This window comes from Garra rufa, chromosome 10 (genome assembly GCF_049309525.1).
Source record: "Garra rufa chromosome 10, GarRuf1.0, whole genome shotgun sequence".
Classification (NCBI taxonomy): Eukaryota; Metazoa; Chordata; class Actinopteri; order Cypriniformes; family Cyprinidae; genus Garra; species Garra rufa.
Window position 1 is genome coordinate 45,739,936 of NC_133370.1, and position 24,088 is coordinate 45,764,023.

General features: G+C 34.3%; 1 protein-coding gene across 1 annotated transcript; it reads right to left on the reverse strand.

Annotated features, from left to right (window-relative positions):
• Positions 1-1,994: 1,994 nt before the first annotated feature.
• Positions 1,995-23,531, reverse strand: eif2b5 (eukaryotic translation initiation factor 2B, subunit 5 epsilon). Its single transcript, XM_073849617.1, has 16 exons — positions 23,253-23,531; positions 20,155-20,279; positions 19,886-20,071; positions 18,620-18,797; positions 17,022-17,102; positions 16,856-16,933; positions 16,462-16,774; positions 15,598-15,743; positions 12,668-12,812; positions 11,353-11,454; positions 10,681-10,788; positions 8,660-8,750; positions 6,097-6,220; positions 5,786-5,911; positions 5,598-5,708; positions 1,995-2,189 (listed from the first exon to the last, which is right to left on the reverse strand). The coding sequence occupies exons 1-16, from the start codon at positions 23,385-23,387 to the stop codon at positions 2,130-2,132; spliced, it is 2,109 nt and encodes a 702-aa protein (XP_073705718.1). The 5' UTR covers positions 23,388-23,531; the 3' UTR covers positions 1,995-2,129.
• Positions 23,532-24,088: the final 557 nt, after the last annotated feature.

Sequence of the window (24,088 nt, forward strand, 5' to 3'; positions counted from 1 at the left end):
GTAACTAAAAGGTGCTGTATGTACCAAAACATAAAAATAAAATTTTTGCAGATATTTAGGAAACATGTTTAGTTTTCTGAAAAAACAAAGCTACAGAGTTGTTTTCCTTTGAAATGCGTGTTCCATGTCGGAATGTCTGTTTATGTTTGTGACTCCGCCCACTTTTAGTTATAACTAATAGCATTTGACACCTCGGGTTGGCGGATTGCGGAAAACACATACTATAGCTATGGAAACTGGATCAGAGATCACAGACACCCAGCCTTGGTATATTTCTAAAAAAGCTGAACAGAGGCGTGTTAAAATGCTATTTCAAAATTAATATTCCATACAGTCAAAACCAGGTAACCTGTATAAGTTAAATGTATAAATGTTTTAGATAAGTGACACAGAATAAAGGTTTAAAGGGTTGCAATAGGTCTTTCCCTGTGCTTTACTGTTGTAACATATGAATATTTCATATTCATAGAATGTTATTTTATAACGGATTTCCCATATCCCTAAAATTAAAATAGTTTGTTCTTCAAAATATATATATTTTTCCTGTAGGTAAGTGCATATTTGGAACATGATGGTAAATAAAGAGTGATTTATGTAATTTTTTTTGACTGTACCAAAACATAAAAATACCATGTTTGAAGATATTTAGGAAACTAGTTTTCGGAAAAAACAAAGCTACAGTTAATTTACTTTGAAATGCATGTTCCATATCAGAATGTCTGTTTTTGTTTGTGACTCCACCCACTTTCAGTTTAACCAATAGTATTTGACACCTGGGTTGCCAGATTGCAGAAAACACAACATATTATAGCTATGGAAGCTAACAAACTGAATCAGAGATCACAGATTCTACCCAACCTAAAAAGCCGTAGTATATTTCTAAAAAGCTGAAAAAAGGCAAAATGAGGATAAAACTAGTATAAACAATCCAAATAATATCAGCTCCTTTCTATTTGGTTAATCACCAATTTTAAAAGCCATTCGTGTTGAATTCAATCACTAATTTTGTTGAGACACAAAAACTAAAATGCTATTTCAAAATAAATATTCCAGACAGTCATAACCAAGTAACCTGTATAAGTGATTTATTATTAAAAGGGTTTGTATGTCATAAAATAAAATGTTTTAGATGAGTGACATACTTTACTTTTGTAAGTATGGATATTTTGATATTCATAGAATGTTATTTTATAACAAGTATTTTCCATATCCCTGAAATTAAAGCAAATGGGGTACAATGTTGTTTGTTCTTCAAAATATAATTTTTGTTTTCCGTAAATAAGTGCATATTTGGAACATGATGGTAAATAAAAGGTGCCATATGTAATTTTTTGATTGTACCAAAGCATAAAAATACCATGTTTGCAGATATTTAAGAAACGTTTCGTTTGGGAACGCAGCCTTGTAAGATAATTATACAGAAATACTTAGATGACAGACTTTGCTCAAGCATTTCTGAATGACTAACAACATTTCAGATGCTGTGGAACACCACCGGTCCACTGTTATTCAAGTTATTGCATCTTACAGCGCAAAGTCACATGGTATGCGCATGGTAGAATTTATTCAGTAAATGCGTTTCCATCATAGTTTATGCACATTCTTTCTTATCGGAGTAAAAGTTTATCCTACTCAATTGTGCGCTTAGGTTTTTATGCGCATTTTCAGAATTTATGTGCATCTTGGCATTTCCATTGACCATTTTTTATGCAGTATTCCAAATTGTGCATAAAAATAAGAGGATGGAAAGAGCTAGTGTAAGGCTCATTACCTTCCATTGTCAGTTGTGCTGGTTCCTGTTGCGCATTCTCAATCTGGCAACCCACCTGAGCGTCAGAAACAACCCTCTACAATATTTTGAATTTGAACTGCAGTAGCTTTCAAAATGACATACTGCACTTTTATGTAAATGTTCATTTTTGTTTTGAACAATGCTTTCAGCAAGCATTAAAGCCATACAGATATCAAGACAGACAAAAAAAACTGAATAAATATTCATTTCCAGAACTTTATACTTTGCCCTTTGTCAGGCCTAGCAAATTGTGAGGAATCAAAAATTCCATGATGGTGTTTTTCTGGTTTGTAAAATGACCGTCCAATAATTGAGTAACACACATGATGGTTTATGTTCATTCATCTCCTTCTGAAGACTCCTCAGCCTCCTCTAGCCATTGAATGAACTTCAAGAGCTGTGGAGAGACAAGATAAGAACTGCAAGTTAACATAGTCCTCTTTCACACAGATTCCAGTCATTTCCTAGAAACGTTAGCCAGAAAAGTTACTTTGATAATTCAACTTTGCCCTATTTTGTGAATCATGCCTACACATAACTGACAGTCCTGTAAAGACAGCCTGCAATTTGAAAACAATCTTCAGAATTAAAATTACACTACCAGACATTTTTGGAGAGTAAGATTTTAAGTTTTTTTTAAAGAAGTCTCTTCTGCTCACCAAGACTGCATTTAATTGATTCAAAGTACAGAAAAAAACAGTAAAATGTTTAAATATTTTTTACCATTTAAAAAAAAATCATTTTCAATTGAAAATATTTAAAAATGTAATTTAATCCTGTGATTAAAGCTGAATTTTTAGCATCATTACTCCAGCATTCAGTGTCACATGATCCTTCAGAAATCATTCTAAAATGCTGATTTGCTGCTCAAGGAACATTTCTGATTATTATTATCATTAAGATTTAAAACAGTTGAGTACTGAGTCCTTTACTTAGGATTCTTTAATGAACAGAAAGATCCAAAGATCAGCATTTATCTGAAATAAAAAGATTTTGTAACATTATAGTACAAGAAGGAAGAAATTATATACATTGATACTTTTATTTAGCAAGGATGCTAAATAGATCAAAAGTGATGATAAAGGCATAAATAATGTTACAAAAGATTTCTATTTCAGATGAATGCTGTTATTCTGAACTTTCTATTCATCAAAGAAACCTGAAAAAAATTTTCAACATTAAAGCGAGAGCTGATTAGGGTAAAAAAAAAAAAAAAACTAATAAGTTATCGCCTTATATTGATAATTGGAAGCATTTTCTGTATTACAAGTTTTATAAAATGTTAGGTTTTAATATACAAAAGAGGCCTTATTTAATGAAATATGCTAATTTGCATACATTTCTAGTACAAATATCTAAACACTGGATGACTAATATTTATTTGACATATTAGAGTCAAATGTTTTTAAGTGGGGATTTTGTGTATCTCATTTTGTCACTCCATAATTCAGAAAATACTTAGAACAGGCAGAAAATTATAAAATCATGTATAAAATCAAGCTAATTATATATCATCAAATCCCTCTGTAAAAACCTTCAGGATATAGACAGGAATAAAAATGTCAAGTTTGGTGTGTGTAAGAGCTACTGAAGTGGAGATTTATAGCTCAGTGTAGGAGAAAAAAAAACAAATTTTGAGAAAACGGCCTTTAAAAATATGCATTGTAATTGAAATCTATTGACACAAATAGATAAAGCGCTATAAAAGAAACACTTAATAGTGTCTTTTGGATGTTTTCTTTCCACTAGTCTGAAAAAAACACTAGGAAAAACCAAAAAGCCCAAAATCTCAAACTGGACAGGTGCATGAAAAACAGTCTCCCCTTAAAAAAAATATTAAAAATATTAAACAGCAAATCAGCATATTAGAATGATTTCTGAAGTATCATGTGACACTGAAGACTGGAGTAATGATCAGACCTGCAAACTCATCAGAGAAAAAAAGGTGACAGTCTCTGGAGGGGGGGAACGGGGGGAACGGGGGTAACTTGGTCTGACTTGAACTCGAGTAAGAACAACTAAAAACAACAAAAGAACCAAAACACAAATTATATTATACTGAAAAACATTATTTTTTTCCTTCTTAGCCTGGACAAGGGTTTCACAAACACACACGCACGCAAACGCCATGGAGGGAAACTGAAAAACATTCACAAACTATTTAATATATTTTACAGTTCAAGATAAAACTTAAAAGATGTAGTTTTTAAATTATATTAAATATTTCAATATATAGGAATTATCGATTCACATTGAGTGCATTATTTATTTTTTATACCATCAATATTTAACGTAGTTTGTAGTGAACTATATATAAGTATTTAAATAATTCACCCTTATAGGCTGTTTGTGTGTGAGCTTAATGTCTTTCTGCACTTGCTATAATATATATATATATATATATATATATATATATATATATATATATATATATATATATATATATATATACACATACATACACATACACACACACACACACACACACACACACACACACACACACACACACACACTTAAGGGCAGTAAAAGTACTACAATTTATTATACTAGATATTGTATAATAAATCCAAAAGAAAGCCGTCTTGAAATATATAGGGAGTTTAAAAGGCAGCTGCATAATAAATAATCCTCTGCTGCCATCTATTGGTTATATGGGTAATTCCATATTATTTAAAAAAAAGACGTTTTCTGCGAAAAGTCATTTTGTCCGATGCAGTTTTTTATGAATGAAAAATGAGTCCTTGAAGTACATTTTATTTCACAACTGTAGAGTTGGAAAATAAAGGCTTTAAAATATTGTGATAAGATTTTAAAAATGTGTTCATGACTTTGAAGGCAAGTTAGTGATTATCAAGAATACGATTAAGATGTCCTTGAAGAGAAATATGGCTTGCTAGCTAACGTTAGCCTAAACACGTTATGACAGTGTTTAGCTGTCAGTATTTAAATGTACAACTATGCAGATACGGAGAGTACGGGATTACCAGGCTCCGCATTTAAATGATATGTTGTTAAATAATAGTAAACTGAATGTTCACGCCGCTAACATTGTTGATAATGTTGCAATTATAATTTTTCTCAGTTTCTGATAAGAACGAGGCAGTAGATGAGTCTCAAGAGTGTTCACCTAATATATAGCACATATAAAACGAGCTGCTTATCTTTATGCAGAAGTTCTAAAGAACGCTCCGTGCATACGATCATTTCAATTTCCATCAGAGTTTCCACATTAGGTCAGGTGTCTCTTGACAGGCGCGAACACAGATGGCAGTGTGTTTCAAGATACTGAAGCAAGCGCTGAGATTGGTCCAGGAAAAATGTAATTTATAAGAATTGTCCAATAATGGCCTAGATGGCACGCAAGCCCACCCCCACCTCCCTCTCTTGACAGGCCCGAGCTCAGTTGAGATTCCGATCGGCCCAGATGTCAAGCCCAACCCCCCCCCCCTCCGTCCCTAAAAAAAACTCTCCGGTTCTACACGATTCACGTGAATGATCCAATTGACAATGAAAACGGCGATTATCGCCGAAAAGCGACAAGTTTGCAGGTATGAATGATGCTAAAAATTTAGCTTTGATCACAGGAATAAATTACATTTTAAAATATATCCAAATAGGATAAATAAATAATTTTTTTTTACTGTTTTTGGATCATATAAATGCAGGCTTGGTGAGCAGAAGAGACTTATTTAAAAAAAAAAAAAAAAACATTAAAATCTGTCCAAAAACTGTCTTTTTGACTAGCAGTGTAAATGTAGCTACAAGCTTGATTTTACACCATTTAAAGCTTAAAGAATCGCACCCCTTGATTCTTGCGCAGCTGTTGGCTCTTGTCTGTGGTGGAGCTCTGACTGAACCAGTGCATGATGCCTTCCTCCTCCAAGATCTCCAGCTGATACATACTCATCAGCACCTAAAGCAGACAGACATCACGTACAATCAGCCAAGGAACCTGTGTTATAGTTCACTGCAGATAAATAGATGGCTCACTTTGACCAAAGCTGCCCAATGAGTTTCACGTTCAAGGAAAACCTCCTCCATGGAAGCAAGGCAGTCCATTTGGTCTTGAGGTCTCTTGACATAGTTCTTAAAGACTGGTGCCCACTTCTTCAACAGCTATAAGGGAAAAAAACTGTTATCAGTATCTTCAGCTAGTCAAACAGTCAAACTTTATTTATAGAACGCTTTATACAATACAGACTGTGTCAAAGCAGCTTCAAATAGCAGAATTAATTATGGAAACTCAACAATGGAGAGTTTTTATGCTTCAATCACTGTACAAGTCAAGCAGTCCTACTCACAGGCAGCAGGTGTGATGAATACTGAGCTGTGCTGATCTGAGCCCCCTGTTGGTGGAAAGGAAATTCGAGCACAACTCGAATCAGGATCTGCATAACCTCCTTCAGAGTAATGTTATAGGCGTACCTGAGAACAGACAACTGCATTTACATCTACTTTGTTCAAATGATATCTTACTAGTAGTAGTGTGACTTTTACAAGTTTTCTGAAGCAAATGTTTAAAGGAGAAGTTCACTTCCAGAACAAAAGTTTACAGATGATGTCCTCACCCCCTTGTCATCCAAGATGTTCATGTCTTTCTTTCTTCAGCCGTAAGGAAAACATTTCAGGATTTCTCTCTATATAGTGGACTTCTATGGTACCCCCGAGTTTGAACTTCCAAAATGCAAAATGCTTCAAAGGGCTCTAAACGATCACAGCTGAGGAAAGAAGGGTCTTATCTAGCAAAACAATTGGTTATTTTCTTAAAAAAATAAATAAAATGCTCATCTTGTCTAGCTCTGTGTTAGGGTATGTCAAAAAACTCCCATCTCATGTTCTCCTACAACTTCAAAATTGTCCTACATTGCTGTTTTACCTTTTTTTTTTAATATAAATGGGTGTTTGATCTTATTTGCATGTTCACTTTGCAAACACTGGGTCGGTACTTCTGCAGCAGTGAAGGGCGATTTTGAAGTTGGAAGTTATTCGACATACCCTAACTGCCATGAACCGGAAAACACATGCAGAGTTCATGCAGAGCTAGGCAAGATGAGCCTAGTATATAAGTTGTAAATGTTTTTAGAAAATAACCAACCATTTCGCTAGATAAGACCCTTCTTCCTCGGCTGGGATTGTTTAGTGTCCTTTGAAGCTGCATTTAAACTGCATTTTGGACGTTCTAACTTGGGGCACCACAGAAGTCCACTATATGGAGAGAAATCCTGAAATAATTTTCTCAAAAAACTATTTCTTTATGACTGAAGAAAAGACATTCTCCGATGTTAAATATGACCAAGAGTTATTTTATTTTGATCTACAGTGTAATAAAAGTTAAGAAAAAGAGTAGCCTATAGCCCTAAATATTAGAGACTATAAGCTAATTCCTTTTTTCTTAACTTTTATTCTTATAAAAATGATCAAGAATATTAAAATCAACTTAATAGGCTAGGTTAACGACTTTTCTTATACAAACATAACGAATGCATTTCAAAACGAAGTTTTCATATATAAAATCAGGAATCACGAATATGACAAAATAATATTTTATATTATAATAGTTGTATCAAATGAATAAGGAAATTATAGTGCCTTGAATTTATTAATTAATGCTTAATTTCGTTCGTTTCCTTCTCTGAAAACGTAAAGAAAAAAAATAAAGTTTTTATTCGGAATTCGTTTTTTAATCCCTGGTTTTAAACAAGCATATACATGAGATAATTTATATATTACTGCTTGAATAAACGTTAAAAAAATAGTGCTAAATTTTATAATTAAGGAAATTAAACAGACCTAGGCATTTGAAAAGACAGTGAAATCTAATAATTCCAAAAATAAAGAAAAAATATGGACATAATCAAAATATTCAAGACATTAGGAATACCATTTTCTTAACAATTAAGATGCTGCATGTGTTTATCCAGTCTAATCGAAGTGTGCGTCTCTCCCCCAACTTTCCCAACAAAAATCCCACCCCCTCTCAGAAAACACATAAAACTGACATTACTGAGCTATATGTGTTTAAAGTAGCCTATTAAAATGGTACAATGGCATTGCTCAGTTCAACGTGTTGGGAAATCGGGCATTTTGTCCCGTTTTTTTGTTTGAATGTTGAGCATTTATTCAACAGTTAATAACGCTCAACATTCAAAAGGTAAATATTATTCAGCCAATAAAGTGTAGGTCTATGTATTTCATAGAAAAGTGTGTCTAGTACTACATAAATTACAAAGGTTTAATTGGCATCTTTATTTCAAACGACCTGACCGACTGCGACCCGAATATCATTAAAAATATTTTTGGATGACTCGTAACCGCGGGTAACCATTTTGGATCAACCCGTGCATCACTAGTGAGTACATTATCTGTAAATTTTTATTCTGAAAGTGAACTACCCCTTTAACAAAAAAAAGTAAAACAGATGTAGGATGATTTTGAAGTTGAGGGAGAAAATGAGATGGGAGTTTTTCGACATACCCTAACTGCCTTGAATCGGAAAAAACTGAGTTCAGGCAGAGCAAGACAAGACGACTGTTTGAGGTTAAAAACATAAACTGTAATTAAAAAAATAAAAATAACCAATCATTTTGCTAGATAAGACCCTTCTTTCTCCGCTGGGATCGTTAAGAGTCCTTTGAAGCTGCATTTAAACTGCATTTTGGACGTTCAAACTCGGGGGCACCATAGAAGTCCACTATATGGAGAGAAATCCTGAAATATTTTCCTCAAAAAACTATTTCTTTACATCTGAAGAAAGATAGATATGAACATCTTGGATGACAAGGGGGTGAGTACATTATCTCCAAACTTTTGTTTCGGAAGTAAACGTCTCCTTTAAATAACTGGTGCTTTGTCATTTGAACTTACTTGAGTGAGTTGATTTCAAGAACCAGATTGTCACAGCCGATGTTCTCATCCAGCCCTCTCTGTAACGTGCCATGAACCTCATTCTGAAACACTGAGGGGAAAGAAAAGTTAGTATAAACCTGGGAGATCTGAGTGATATAGAAAGGGTAAATGAAGCTCTGCTAAATATTTAAGTAACTTACGTGACCCTGGACCACAAAACCAGTCTTAAGTAGCACAGGTATATTTGCAGCAATAGCCAAAAATACTACCCTGGAAATCCAGAGGTTTCGCGAGAGCACAATTTGAATTGTCTCTGCAAGACACTCTGGCATTGAGCAATGATGCAGGTTACTGCATTACGTAAGCAGTTGTGGGAACCAATCAAATCGGTGTATCTGATGTAGGCGGGCCAGAGGCGAGCTAAGCTGATGATGACAGCACTGCGACGTCCGAATCATGTAGTAAATTTTGAAAGATCGCTGTCGCTACAGATGAACAACAAGTTGTTTGAAACGGCTTTGGCCGCTACAATGAACGAGTTAGACTTGGCTTTCCATATAAAAGAGGAACAGAAAAACGAAAACTCGAATCGTTCCTTTGCAAGAAGTACGTTTTTGCTGTTTTGCCGACTGGATATGGCAAGAGTTTAATCAGTTCACGCTTACATATAATTAGCCGGAGAATAGTAGTGCATGTTTGGCGTGCTGTCCTGTCCGGTGAAGGGCTCCGAGCTCGGGAGTGGCCCGAACCCAGAGTACGTTACCCCCCAATAGGAGTAGCGAGAACTCTGAGTGATGAGATGGGGTGGTGGAGGTTTACTGATAAACCATCGAGTGAATTGAGGTGAATCAGCTGTATTTAAACCTATGGCGCTGATTGACTTGTGATGTTAACGCTACGCATCTGACGCGCTTCTCCCGAACTTTGTTAATGAAACATCATTTAGCTCTGCTGGTAGCTAAGAGTGTATTGTTGTGAATGGTCGTGGCGTTATCCAATTGCGTGCAGTTAGAGTTACAAATGCATGCTTGGTGCCGCCCCTCGAGTTAGGCAGTTTTCATTGCTCGATGCCAGACCCTAAATCTTAATAGATTAGGGTCTGGATTTTTCCAGGCTACAAAAATACATTATATGGGTCAAAATGACTATCAAAATGAATATCTTTTATGCCAAAAATCATTAGGATATTAAAGGTGCAGTGTGTAGATTTTTGCGGCATCTAGCGGTTAAGTTTTGAATTGCAACCTGATTGCAACCAACGGCTCCGTCCACCGCTCACCCCTCCCTTTACAGAAACTACGGCAACCAACACGCGATTAAGATGTCGTCGTTTCAGACAGCAAAGAATAATGAAGTTTCTTTTAAAACGTAAATAAGAGAATTATATTTACTTGATAAGTCAATAAAACGATGTTATTGTGAATATTGCAGTTACTTGTTCATCATTGTGTCAGTGTTTTTTCCCAAGAACAGCAGTGATGAAACGCGATCTGTAGAGCAGTTTGTCCGTTCAGGGCTACAGTAGAAACATAACGGCGGCTTCCATGTGGGGGGACCCGCGGTGTATGTAGATATAAACTGGTAATTGTAAGGTAATAAAAACATAATGGTTAATTAAGTAAGGTCTTTATTCACCCCTGAAAACATAGTTATGTATATGATATTGCATTTCTGTCTAGAGATAATCTTAAATATTACACACTGCACCTTTAAGTAAAGATCATGTTCCATGAAGATATTTTGTAAATTTCCTACCATAAATATATCAAAACTTAATTTTTGATTAGTAATATTCATTGCTAAGAACTTCATTTGGACAACTTTAAAGGCGATTTTCTCAATATTTAGAGTTTTTTTTTCACCCCCAGATTCCATATTTTCAAATAGTTGTATCTCGGCCAAATATTGTCCAATCCTAACAAACCATACCTCAATGGAAATGTATAAATCTCAATTTAAAAAAATTCAAAATTGACCCTTATGAGTGGTTTTGTGTTCCAGGGTCACATATGTGGATGCAAGACATTTACAGTTCTCACCTTTGACATCATCTAGCTCAGGTGATGCAGGGTGGCTACCCAGATCATGTGATCCTTCACTGACCTCACTTTCACTGTCACTCTCTGGGTCGGCATTCAACACCAGGCCTGGAAACATGATATTACCATCAATGCCTGTTTATTTCACTTTAATCACATTAAAAAACTAAAAATATGTACACACATACATTTACATTTGAAACATTAAACATTTAAAAAAGCCATAACTTTATATTTTTTAACTAAAACTATAAAACTGACTCGAATGGAGATTAGATTAAATTCAAGTATTAGTTCATCCAAAATTGAAGAGTCATACATTCATCCTTATGTCATATGACTTTCCTCAATGGAATAAAAGCTGGTTGATCAGTAATGTAAGCAGTTTTTCAAGACTTCGGAAGTCATAAAATAGTTTTTTGTGAGGAAATGACTAAACTAAGTTGGTGTTTGCTGATAATCTCCACCTACAGAGAGCTGTTAACTGTAGTTATGGTATTGAGTCAGTTTAGCTTATAGACCAGACCAGTATAGATGCATGGAAAAAATACAATTTGTCAAAATCATTTACATAGAAAAAGTTGTACAGGTTTGGAACAACATACAGGTGGATAAATGAGGGCAATATTTTGACTATAACTTGAATAGAGTATTTTATGACAGACATCTCACCCCAAATGCATTCAGCAAGCTCATCTTCCTCTGTGTCATCAAGACTGCTGGTCTTCCATCGGTATCCTTTACCCTCTGAACCAACCTCCGCTGGGTTAAACACTGACAAAATAAAAGAGAGCTATGAACAACCAAAATGTTGAGTTTTTAGTGGCAAATAAAATTCTTTGTCATCTTTTGTCTACCAGGAATTTAAATGTGTTCTTGTTACACAAGCACGTACTAATATTAATTTACACATACCTACTTTTTCTTGTTACCTGCTTGTAATTATATCATTATTTACTGCTACTACTATAGTAAATGCATGTAAAAACATGTGACAAGGACACATTTAAGTGTTACCAAATATAATCCCATCAGATTTTCAAAATCTATGACTCACAAATTATCATTACAGATTTTTACAGACGCTAGGACACATTTCTCAATACTTAGGTCACTTTTGCAAAACTCTTGACACAGTGAGCACAACAGAAGTCTATGTGGGCTAAACTGAGGATCAATTATCATTGTTTTGGCACAAAATGCATTCAATGACTGCATCTCTCAAATTTCATGAATTCTTTTCTCACTCAGACTCAACAACTGCCAAAAATCTTTGTACGTACAGGACATTTTGCACGTGCTTACATACTGTTTTCAAAACTGTTAAACTTATGTTCAAAACAATAACATAATGCAAAACTGAATAAGAAAGCAATTTCAACAGCAATATTTTATTGAAACATATTTCAAATCTAAAAATGTGAGTAGATTAGCATTACTATTGTAGCTGTATCAGTGGATGGTGTGTATACAAATTCTTGTATTTTGGAATTACTTAGTGCAAAAAAATAAAAATAAATAAACAACATAAAATATTGACAAATTCTGCATCATGTCTGATTCATTCTAGTAACATATATTGCAGTTATAAACAGAGATGTGTCCTTGTTTTACACAAGAAAACACTGTGTAATGCTACATGTTGTTAGTGTTTTTTAGCTCATTGTTTTGTGGGTGACAAAGTGTGTTTGTCGGCTGTCAACCTTTGCTAGTGTTCTGGAAGAATGAGTTTATTTGAGACCTGAATAAAGTGTTTTGGTAGTTGTAGTGCATTTTGAATGTGAAATGAACTGCTTTGCCAAGCTGAAAGTCGGTTAGGAGAATTGTGTGAAGAGTTTTGCAAAAGTGACCTAAGTATTGAGAAATGTGTCCTAGCGTCTGTAAAAAACTGTAAGTCAGTAAACACGGCGAACAGCCCAGTCAGCATTATTAGATTCTTACAGAACTTACTGTTATATCCATGTATGAAAATAAAAGGAGCATGAACCTTTCTGTTTGGTTTTGTCTTTACTATAGCCAACATCATTGTCATCGCTCAAGAACTCGTCATCATCTTCATCATCCTCTTCATCTGGATGGTGCATGGACAGAACTGTGCCTTCTGGAAGAGCAATGTCTGGACCCACCACAACCTGCATTTTAACATTTGGTTAGAAAACAAGGAAATTAGCAAGTGATTTGGACACACAATGAAGAATATTCAATCTTTGTAAAACAAAGTAGCGTCTCATTAAGCCTCTATTCGGATCCTCAACCATTTAGGAACCAAATTATAATTTCATGTCACAACTTTCATGTCTTTAATATATATTTTAAAAATATTATATCTGATGCAACAGTTTAGCCGAGACTAGAGCTGCATGAATCTGGAGAAACTGAGAATTACATTTTTTGTTTAAAATAGAGATTACAATTCTGAACAGTCAACTAAACAAAATAACATGTAATTTACTAGACGTTCTGACAAAATGTTAATTGCTTTCTGAAAAAAATCAGTTCCAATGAATGATTCAATGACAAAAGACTTCACTTGTTCCATTACTGGATGAATCAATGTTTTTAAAATAATCTATTCAATTGATAATTCAATGATTCAATGATAAAGACTTCACTTGCTTCATTACTGAATGAATTTGTGCTTTTAAAAGAATCTCTTGAACGAATGATTCAAAGACTTGCTTTATCACTGGATGATTCGGCGTTTAAAAAAAAAAACTTAAATTATTCAATGACTCACTCAAAGTTAATGGTTCAATGACTCACTAATAAAGACCTCACTTGCATCATTACTGAATGAGTCAGTGCTTTAAAAAGAATCTCTTGAATGCATGATTCAGTGACTCACACAAAGACTTTACTTGCTTCATCACTGGATGAATCAGCATTTAAAAATAATTTCTTAAATAAATTACTCAATGACTCACTCAAAGACTTTACTTGTTTCATTACTGAATGAATCAGTAATTTTAAACAAATGTCTAGAATTAATGTTTCAATGACTCGCCCATAAAACCTTACTTGCTTCATTACTGAATGAATCAGTGCTTTTAAAAGAAGCTCTTGAATGAATGATTTAATCACTCAGTAATAAAGACTTCGCTTTTTCCATTTCTGGATGAATCAACATTTTTTAAATAATCTATTGAATAAATGACTCAATGATTCACTCATAATAACTACACTTGCTTCATTACTGGATGAATCATTGATTTTGAACAAATCTCTAGAATTAATGATTCAATGACTCACTCAAAAATGTAATTTGCTTCATTACTGGATGAATCAGCATTTTTAAAATAATCTCTTGAATGATTCAATGACTCACGTATAAAGACTTCACCTGCTTCATTACTGAATGAATCAGTACTTTTAAAAGAATCTCTTGAATGAATGATTCAGTGACTCACTGAAAGATTTTACTTGCCTTATTACTGGATGAATCAACATTTTTTAAATAATCTATTGAATAAATGACTCAATGACTCACTCATAATAACTACACTTGCTTCATTACTGGATGAATCATTGATTTTGAACAAATCTCTAGAATTAATGATTCAATGACTCACTCAAAAATGTAATTTGCTTCATTACTGGATGAATCAGCATTTTTAAAATAATCTCTTGAATGATTCAATGACTCACGTATAAAGACTTCACCTGCTTCATTACTGAATGAATCAGTACTTTTAAAAGAATCTCTTTGAATGAATGATTCAGTGACTCACCGAAAGATTTTACTCGCCTTATTACTGGATGAATCAACATTTTTTAAATAATCTATTGAATAAATGACTCAATGACTCACTCATAATAACTACACTTGCTTCATTACTGGATGAATCATTGATTTTGAACAAATCTCTAGAATTAATGATTCAATGACTCACTCAAAAATGTAATTTGCTTCATTACTGGATGAATCAGCATTTTTAAAATAATCTCTTGAATGATTCAATGACTCACGTATAAAGACTTCACCTGCTTCATTACTGAATGAATCAGTACTTTTAAAAGAATCTCTTGAATGAATGATTCAGTGACTCACTGAAAGACTTTACTTGCCTTATTACTGGATGAATCAGCATTTTTTGTTTCATCACCGGATGAGTCAGTGATTTTGAACAAATCTCTAGAATTAATGATTCAATGACTCACCTAAAAAGATCTTACTTGCTTTATTACTGAATGAATCAGTGCTTTAAAAGAGGCTCTTGAATGAATGATTTAAGTCACCCATTCATAAAGACTACACTTGCTTCATTACTGGATGAATCAACATTTTTAAAATAATGTCTTGAATGAATGACTCAATGACTCACTAATAAAGACTTTACTTGCTTCATTACTGAATGAATCAGCATTTTTTAAATAATGTCTTGAATGAATGATTCAATGACTCACTCAAAGACTTCACTCGTTTCATTACTGGATGAATCACTGATTTTAAACAAATCATTAGTTTGTTTTAATGACCCACACAAAGATGTAATTTGCTTTACTGCTGAATGAATCTGTGTTTTTAAAAGAATCTTTTAAATGAATGATTCAATGACTCACTCAAAGACCACTTGTTTCATTACTGGATGAATCAGTGATTTTAAACAAATCTATAGAATTACTGAATTAATGACTCACTCAAAGACGTAATTTGTGTCATTACTGGATGAATCAGTGATTTAAAAAGAATCTCTTAAATGAATGACTCACTCATTAAGACTTCACATTCTACATTATTGGATGAATCTATGTTTTTGAACAAATGGTATGATGTAACTGATACAGTAACAATCAAATGAGCATCTAAATAATGATCACAATCTTTTGCCAATTAATCATGCAGTTCTAGTTGAGACCGCAAAATGTCAAATACAAACTATTGACTTTTAAATTCAAGGCTGTGTTTTGGTTTCTTACATTGTAGGCGAGCACACACTGCTCATTCAAAACGACTCCGTGTTTCACCTCCACATTATCACAGATAACCGACTGCTTCACCTTCACATCGTTGGCTATGTGGACTTTGTTCCATATGTAAGCTCTGTCCAGAGTCACATTGTCTCCTAAGAAGACAAAACATCAGTTAGTAGGATGTCAAACAAACAGATTTTCATGGTCACATTGTATTTATAAAAAGGTAACGAATGATAACTGAAATTATTTTTAGAAGGCATAGACTGTGTGATTACACATGCAAAACAGCACAAAAAATATACAGGATAAATATATTTATTTCGATATCAAATGATATTGATATTTATCACAACATTAATTTACCATTAATGAGGAAAGAAATGCTTTCCACAAGTTTGTTAGACTTTGAGAATGGATGTAAACAACTTTTTTTGCTGACAATTCATTCATTAATTAAATTTTATTTACAACAAAATATTGCATTTTTATTTTTTCTCAAATTAAGATGCTGCAAAACAGAACTGTATACATAAAATATTGATAAAAAAAATATTTTTGTTGCATGATATTCCTCAACAACATATTCATTTGCAAAGTATATTTTAGTATACATTAGTAATATATTCCTGTCATAATTTCTTCAAGTTAAACTGGATTTTTAATTTGGTGATCTCTGAGTTTCTGTGAAAAACTGAGTTTCAGTGTGTGTTTGACGGCAGTTTTTTCTCAAATAAAAGTGAATGAATTTTTCTTTTCTCAAATAAAAATGTTCAGGGTTTATTGTCATTAATCGATATAAACGAATGCAATTTTCACATGATATCGTTTGATGAACCAAAATGAAATAATTTAATATAAATACTGTACCAATGACACAGTTTGCCCCAATCACAGTGTTTGATATGGTGCAGTTTGCTCCGATCACTGTATTTCGGCCAATAAGCACGTTTTCCTCCATCTGGCTGCCGTGACCCAGACTGACCCCCGGCTCACGGTACACATTATGCCGAGAGTGAGTACAGCTCTGGCCTTCCTGGTCTGCAAAGTTGGCCTCGGGGGTGATCGGATAGATCCAGCGGCGGATCACGTCGGAAGAGACGGTGTCGTACATGAGGAGGTTTGACACACGAGCCCCATATCCATCTTTAGTGACATGCATATGGATCTGGTTTCCCAGGATCTAGCGGAAGAAACACTTTGTAAGATAACATACAAATTCATATATAATCAAGTCTTAACTACTTGACTCTGCATGTCATACCTCTTCATTGACTAGAAGCCCACGGACAAAGTCATTTTTTGTCTGGTAGTCAAAGTTATCTGTGAAAAGCTCAGCAACCTATGATAAACAACGTTCACTTTAATCGAACAATATGTTTGTGATTTAAACAAGCAAGCATACATGCAAAACAAACAAAAGCACTCACCTGTGGTGAACAGATGCTTATATGACAATCCAAAAGATCAAACCTAATTTCAAACTCATCACTTCCACTATGGAAAATATTCTGTGTGGGAGAGAAGGAACGGTTATAAATCACTAAATGCAATCATTTTTATTTGCTTTGTTGAGCTGGCTTTCTTCAGTTGAAAAGAAAATAAGGTTTTTGGGGAAAACATTCCAGGATTTTTCTCCATATAGTGGACTTCAATGGGAGCCAGTGGGTTTAAGGTCCAAATTGCAGTTTCAATGCAGCTTCAAAGGGCTCTGCACAATCCCAGCCAAGGAATAAGGGTCTTATCTAACATAATGATCAGTCATTTAAAAAAAAAACAAAAAAAACTTTTTACCCAGAAAATGCTGTCTTGCACTAGCTTATACAAGTACGCACATGTGACAAAGGCGGAAGTACCAACCCAGTGTTTACAAAGCAAATGTGCAAAGAAAGTCAAGCGCCATTTAAAACAACGATGTCGGATGATTTTGACGTTGGAGGAGAACATTAGTTTTCAGTTTTTCACCCTATCCTACATTTTTGAAATGAAGTACACAGACGAAGAGTGAAAATGCACATGTGCAACGCAGAGGTAGTGCAAGATGAGCATTTGTGGTTTAAAACGTATATAAATTTAATTTTTAGGGATGCACCGAAATGAAAATTCTTGGCCAAAGCAGAATAAAATTAAACACTGTGATGAAGGCCGAACAAGTTTTTTTGTGTTTTCCCCCATGTATTTTGCTAATTTTGCTTAATTTTACAGAACAACAGTAAAACTACAATGCTAACATTTATGAATGTTGACTTATGAATGATTCTCATCACGCAGATTTCTCGCGCTTTGGACATTGAACCCTGGCTAAGGACATAAATGGCATAAATACAATTTGTGCGTGTATTAGACAACAATGTTCTGTAGTTTATTTACTAATGGTTTAAAGCCATTTCGTGATTTCAGTCATCATACAGTAACCAGCAACAACCACCAATTTCTTTTCTCATTGAAGACATGCGATGCAGTATTGTCGGTGCTTGTAATGATTTTTGTGTCTTTCTTGGATAGTTTTAAATGCTTCCACACTGCAGACATGTTTGCTTCGTTACACATTATTCTGTATAATTAATTCAGCCTGTTTCACTAGATAAGACCCTTATTCATCAGCTGGGATCGTACAGAGCCCTTTGAAGCTGCATTAAAACTCAACCCGTTGGCTCCTATTGAAGTCCGCTATATGGAAAAAAAAACCCTGCCATGTTTTCCTCAAAAACCTTAATTACTTTCGACTGAATAAAGAAAGACATGAACATCTAGGATGACAAGGGGGTGAGTATTATCAGGATTTTTCATTCTGGAAGTGAACAAATCTTAAGGTCTTGTTCTCTCTGATTTTCATGACTAGAATACGTTCATTTGAAACTATTGATCATTATTAAATATTATTGTTACAACATCAAACATAAAAGAGGAATAGTGCTACAATTTCTCTATGCAAACTAAATTGATCAAAAGTGACAGTAAAGACGAAATTAGCAAATTGAAAGATTACAACAATCGGTACTTGACTGATCACAGTAAAGTATCTCACCATTGGGAACTGAAGTTTCTTTAAGGCCTGTGCTCTCTGGTAATGAAGAATGCGTTTGCTCTTGCTGTCCATAGCTACTATAATGTCGTCATCTTCACAGCGAGTCTTGTGGCCGGGCGGCGACTCTTTGAAGATCATGGTCATCACCGAGACGTTCTTGTCCATTTTGCGCCGCTGTCTTTCAGTAAAGTAAAAATAGGTTTATGTAAAAAATACTTTCATACAGTTGAGGTCAAAAGTTTACAAACAACAGCAGAATCTGCAAAATGTTAATTATTTTACCAAAAGAGGGATCATGCAAAATGCATGTTTTTTTTTTATTTAGTACTGACCTGAATAAGATATTTCATAAAAAAGATGTTTACATATAGTCCACAAGAGAAAATACTAGCTGAATTCATAAAAATGACCCTGTTCAAAAGTTTACATTCACTTGATTCTTAATACTGTGTTGTTACCTGAATGATCCACAGCTGTTTTTTTTTGTTTTTTGTTTTTTTTGTTTAGCGATAGTTGTTCAAGAGTCCCTTGTCTGTGCTGAACAACTAAACTGCCTGCTGTTCTTCAGAAAAATCTTTCAGGTCCCACAAATTCTTTTGATTTTCAGAATTTTTGTTTATTTCAAGCCTTTCCAACAATGACTGTATGATTTTGAGATCCATCTTTTGACACTGAGGACAACTGAGGGACTCATATGCAACTATTACAGAAGGTTCAAACACTCACTGATGCTTCAGAAGGAAACACAATGCATTAAGGGGATGAAAACTTTTGAACAGAATGAAGATGTGTACATTTTTTTTATTTTGCCTAAATATGAGCATTTGACCCTTCTGTAATAGTTGCATATGAGTCCCTCGGTTGTCCTCAGTGTGAAAAGAAGGATCTCAAAATCATACAGTCATTGCTGGAAAGGGTTCAAATACACAAAAATGCTAAAAAAAAAAAACCCACTGAATTTGTAGGACCTGAATGATTTTTCTGAAGATCAGCAGGCGGTTTAACTCTTCAGGACAAACAAGAGACTCATAAACAACTATCACTAAACAAAACAGCTGTAGATCATTCAGGCAACAACACAGTATTAAGAATCAAGTGTATGTAAACTTCTGAACAGGGTCATTTTTATAAATGCACTAAATAATCTAAATAAAAAAAACATGCATTTTTTATGATCTCTTTTATTTTGCTAAAATAATTTACATTTTGCAGATTCTGTAAATAGACAGGTTCTGTACATCATCGCTGTGGATGAACAACACTCACTTATGTTCCTGTAAAGCCTGGGAAACATCAATGTTGGAGACCACATCCCCGTATACCAGCAGAAAGTCTGAGCGGACTAGAGATTTGGTGTCCACATCCCTCAACACATCCCCGAGGGAACGGTACAGATCAGAGGTGATGACGTGCACCACATTTGGAGATGTGGGACGACACCATTTTGACTTTCTGTGAAATAAGATGAAAAGTGCTGAGTCATCAGAGTCACAGTCATTCAACGGTATCATTAAAAACATCAGAGTGTAACTCACAGCAGGTGTTCCTTTATTTTGCTTGACATCCAGCAGCAGAAGACAAACGTCTCTTGCACTCCAGTAGATGTCAGAAACTCTAATGTGTAGTCAATCATGGAGACATTCGCCAGAGGAAGAAGAGCCTAGTGGAGAAAATGCAAGAAGGAAAAGTTAGTCTATAAATAGTGTAGAACTCGGAAATAAACAGGTAACAAGTTAAGCTCTTTAGATATAAAATCACTCTGGTGAGAACATCTGGTCAGAAATTATCAAATGCTAGTCCCACGGTACAGTACTCTTATGCGTCTTCTTGTGCTTAAATGGACAAATACACACAAATAATAACAAAATACTTATCTTGGCATTGCACAAACCTATCAACACATTAAATATGTGCATTAGGGCTTGTGAATTGCTCTTGTCTGTCATTAAATGTTACAAAAACTGCAAATTACAAAAAGAAAATCACTCACTGCTCTTGAATGAATAACTTACCGGTTTAAAAAAAAAAATCTATATTTAATTTAAACTATGCAGTGTTATTTTACATTTGATTATTTCATTTCTGTACCTCAATACTACTGTTAAATCTATCTAAAAAATTAAATCACTGTTTATTTCATTTGTATCTTTGTTGTATTGTATTTATTTGTGATATTCCTAGTCTGAACTTTACATTAGTTAGGTTAATAGTTTTTGCTGTGGTATCAACATGGGTCAAAACAACAACTGTAACTTTTTATTACAATTTAATTCATATTTTTTTATTGTGGCAGGGCTAGTAAACATTTTGGTAGCACAAGTAATTTTTTTTTCCATTTGTAAAATTATATTTATTTTTCTATGCAGATGCACTTCCCAACCAAATCACCTCAATCTAAATGATTAATTCTTTTCAAATAAAGCTCAATTATTGTACTTATTGCAGAAAAACAAAATATTGCAATGCCATTTGCCCCCAATATAGCACAGTTCTTTTTTTAATTAATAATTACCATACTCAGGTAACAAAGTATTTTAAAATAACTGGTACCACATTCAAAAAAAAAAAAAAAAAGGTCAAATAAAATAGCATCAGATGGTAATACTACAGCACTTCAATATATGGGCCATTCTACAGAATTGACACAGAGTTGTCAGAGAAGTTAGAGTTGAAAACGTCTTTTTCCACAAATTTTGCATGCATTTGCATGCAATTTACAGATAATTTACTCATCCACTTGTCATTCGAGATATTCATCTATTTTTTTCTTCAGTCATAAAAAAATGTTTTTTTAAAGGAAAACATTTCAGGATTTTTATTTCCATATCGTGGACATCTATGGTGACCACAACTTTGAACTTCCAAAATGCAGCTTCAAAGGGCTCTAAATGATCCCAGCCAAGGAATAAGGATCTTATTTAGTGAAATGATCAGTTATTTTCTAAAAAAAAAAAAAAAAAAGACAATTTCTATACTTTTTAACCTCAAATGGTCTTCTTTGTCTAGCTCTGTGTAAACTCTGTCCACTCTGGTTCAAGACAGTTAGGGTATATTGAAAAACTCATTTTCTTCTTTAACCTCAAAACCATCCTACATCGCTGTATTAACTGTTTTTGTAAAGGGCATTTGATCTTCTTTGCACATTCACTTTATAAACATTGGGTCGGTACTTTTGCAGCGATGTGGGACAATTTTAAAGTTGAAAATGCGATGGGAGTTTTTTGACATACCCTAACTCTCTTGAACCGGAATACAGAGAGCTCACACAGAGCTAGACAAGACAAGCATTTGAGGTTAAGGTATATAAATTGTAAAAGAATTTAGAAAATAACCAATTATTTCACTAGATTAGACCCTTATTCCTCAGCTGGGATAATGGAGTCCTTTGAAGCTGCATTTAAACTAAATTTTGGAAGTTCAAACTCAGGGGCACCATAGAAGTCCACTATATGGAGAGAAATACTGAAACAATTTCATTACGACTGAAGAAAGAAAGACATGAACATCTTGGATGACAAGGGGGTGAGTACATTATCTGTAAATTTTTGTTCCGAAAGTGAACTACTCCTTTAAGTATATTATATTTTCTTTTTCCAGGTGCAGATTGAGGAAGATCATGAAACACCCAGCAAACTCTAAAACAGACAACAGTTACAAATGTTTTTCAGCAGCAGCAGAAATATGACGACAACATTTGGGTGAAGCTTATTTACATTTTTTTTAATGCCTGTAATTTATTTAGCTGTTATTTAATTACTAAAATGTTTACAATCCTTGAAATACTTTTATTACTTGTGGAAAAACATGAAACTAAATTTGACGAGTATAAAGAATGGCATTGGTTTTTGTACATTTTAATTTGGTTTAACTTTATTAATAAAAAATAGTGTGTTGTTCACCTAATATCTTATTGTGTTTCACTTTGGTACCAAAATTGATACCGAGAACCTTGGATTTTCACTGGTATTGGTACCCTGACAACACTAGTCGAAAGTATATAAATTGTAAAAAACTTTTAGAAAATAACCAATCGTTTCACCAGATAAGACCCTTCTTCCTCGGCTGGGATCATTTAGAGTCCTTTGAAGCTGCATTTAAACTGCATTTTGGAAGTTCAAACTCGGGGGCACCATAGAAGTCCACTATAAGGAGAGAAATACTGAAATGTTTTCCTCAAAAAAACAATTTCATCACGACTGAAGAAAGAAAAACATGAACCTCTTGCATGACAAGGGGGTGAGTACATTATCTGTACATCTTTAAATGCAGTTACTAGAAATGTGTACCTTGGATGTTATACCATATGCATACACAATTATTTTGTACCTAAATACTTAAACACGAAACCTATGTTTTGTCTTTTCTCTTATACAACAGTCCATAAGAGATGAATAGCACTTTAGAGCATAGTCATCACAAAGAAGTCCTGATCCTACTGTACAGGTGTTGCCATGGTTATATTTTTATGTTTAAAAACAGACAAATGAACAAAAAAAGCATGTCCAGAAAACATGACAAAGCTATAAAGCTGTATGTTTTGTTCAATATTCAAGTGACTCGTTAGCAGGACTGTGTGTGTCTGTATCCAGAGCCAGACTAACATGTGCTTCTCAATGATGTTTGCTTCACTCACCCGCGGCTGGTCTTTGGTGATGGGGAAGAATCTGCGGTTAAAACTGTCTGCAACGAGAACAGCCTGCAACGGCTGCTCCTCTTCATCCTTATCCGCCTTTCTAGGGCGATTCTGTTTCCCTGCTTTGCCTGCCATGTTTGTCAGCGGGGTCCGCAGTGTCACAGAAACCCAATACAACTGCAACAAGCGTGAAACCGGGTTTAGTGACCCGGAAGTTGTCTCGAATAGTACGTTTTAATGTTTCAAATATGAATTCTCCAGGTTAAAGTCTTAACTTCGTAACGTCAATTTAATTTCTATTACAGTTGTTCAATGTCAATATTTAGTTGTAACTTATTGTTCGCGCTGTAAACGGCGCTGTCACGTGACATCTGTTACTTCTACCAGCTTGGCTGCGTCTCATTTCGAAGGCTGCGCCCTCTGTAGGTCACATTGGTTAGTGCAGATGCCTAGGCTCCTTCTTCTGAATTTATAGCGGTTGTCGAACAAACATGTGGTGTATTTCCGCCACCTACTGTGACGGAGTGTGCAAAAGAAAATAAAGACTGGAACAAAAGAAAAAAGCTCATACTACACTTTTAAGGCGAGACACTGCAGGTGAATAGGGTAAAAAAAAAACTAATAGTTATCACCTTACTCAGTTGATTGATTACATTGATAATTGCAAACATTTTTTGTATTACAAGTTTTCTAAAATGTTAGGTTTTAATATGCAAATGAGGCATTATTTGATTAAATATGCACTAATTTGCATACATTTCCAGTACAAAAATCGAAACACTGGTTGAAGTCAGTTTCAAAATTCTTGTTAAATTTTTTTGACATTAGAGTCAAAA

Coding starts and splice junctions, on each gene's coding strand:
- eif2b5 (XM_073849617.1), bottom strand. CDS start 23,387: ATGGCAGGCAAAGCAGGGAAACAGAATCGCCCTAGAAAGGCGGATAAG. Junction 15,744..16,461: donor TGGGGCAAACTGTGTCATTG/GTACAGTATTTA, acceptor TTGTCTTCTTAG/GAGACAATGTGACTCTGGAC. Junction 12,813..15,597: donor AGTGTGTGCTCGCCTACAAT/GTAAGAAACCAA, acceptor GTTAAAATGCAG/GTTGTGGTGGGTCCAGACAT.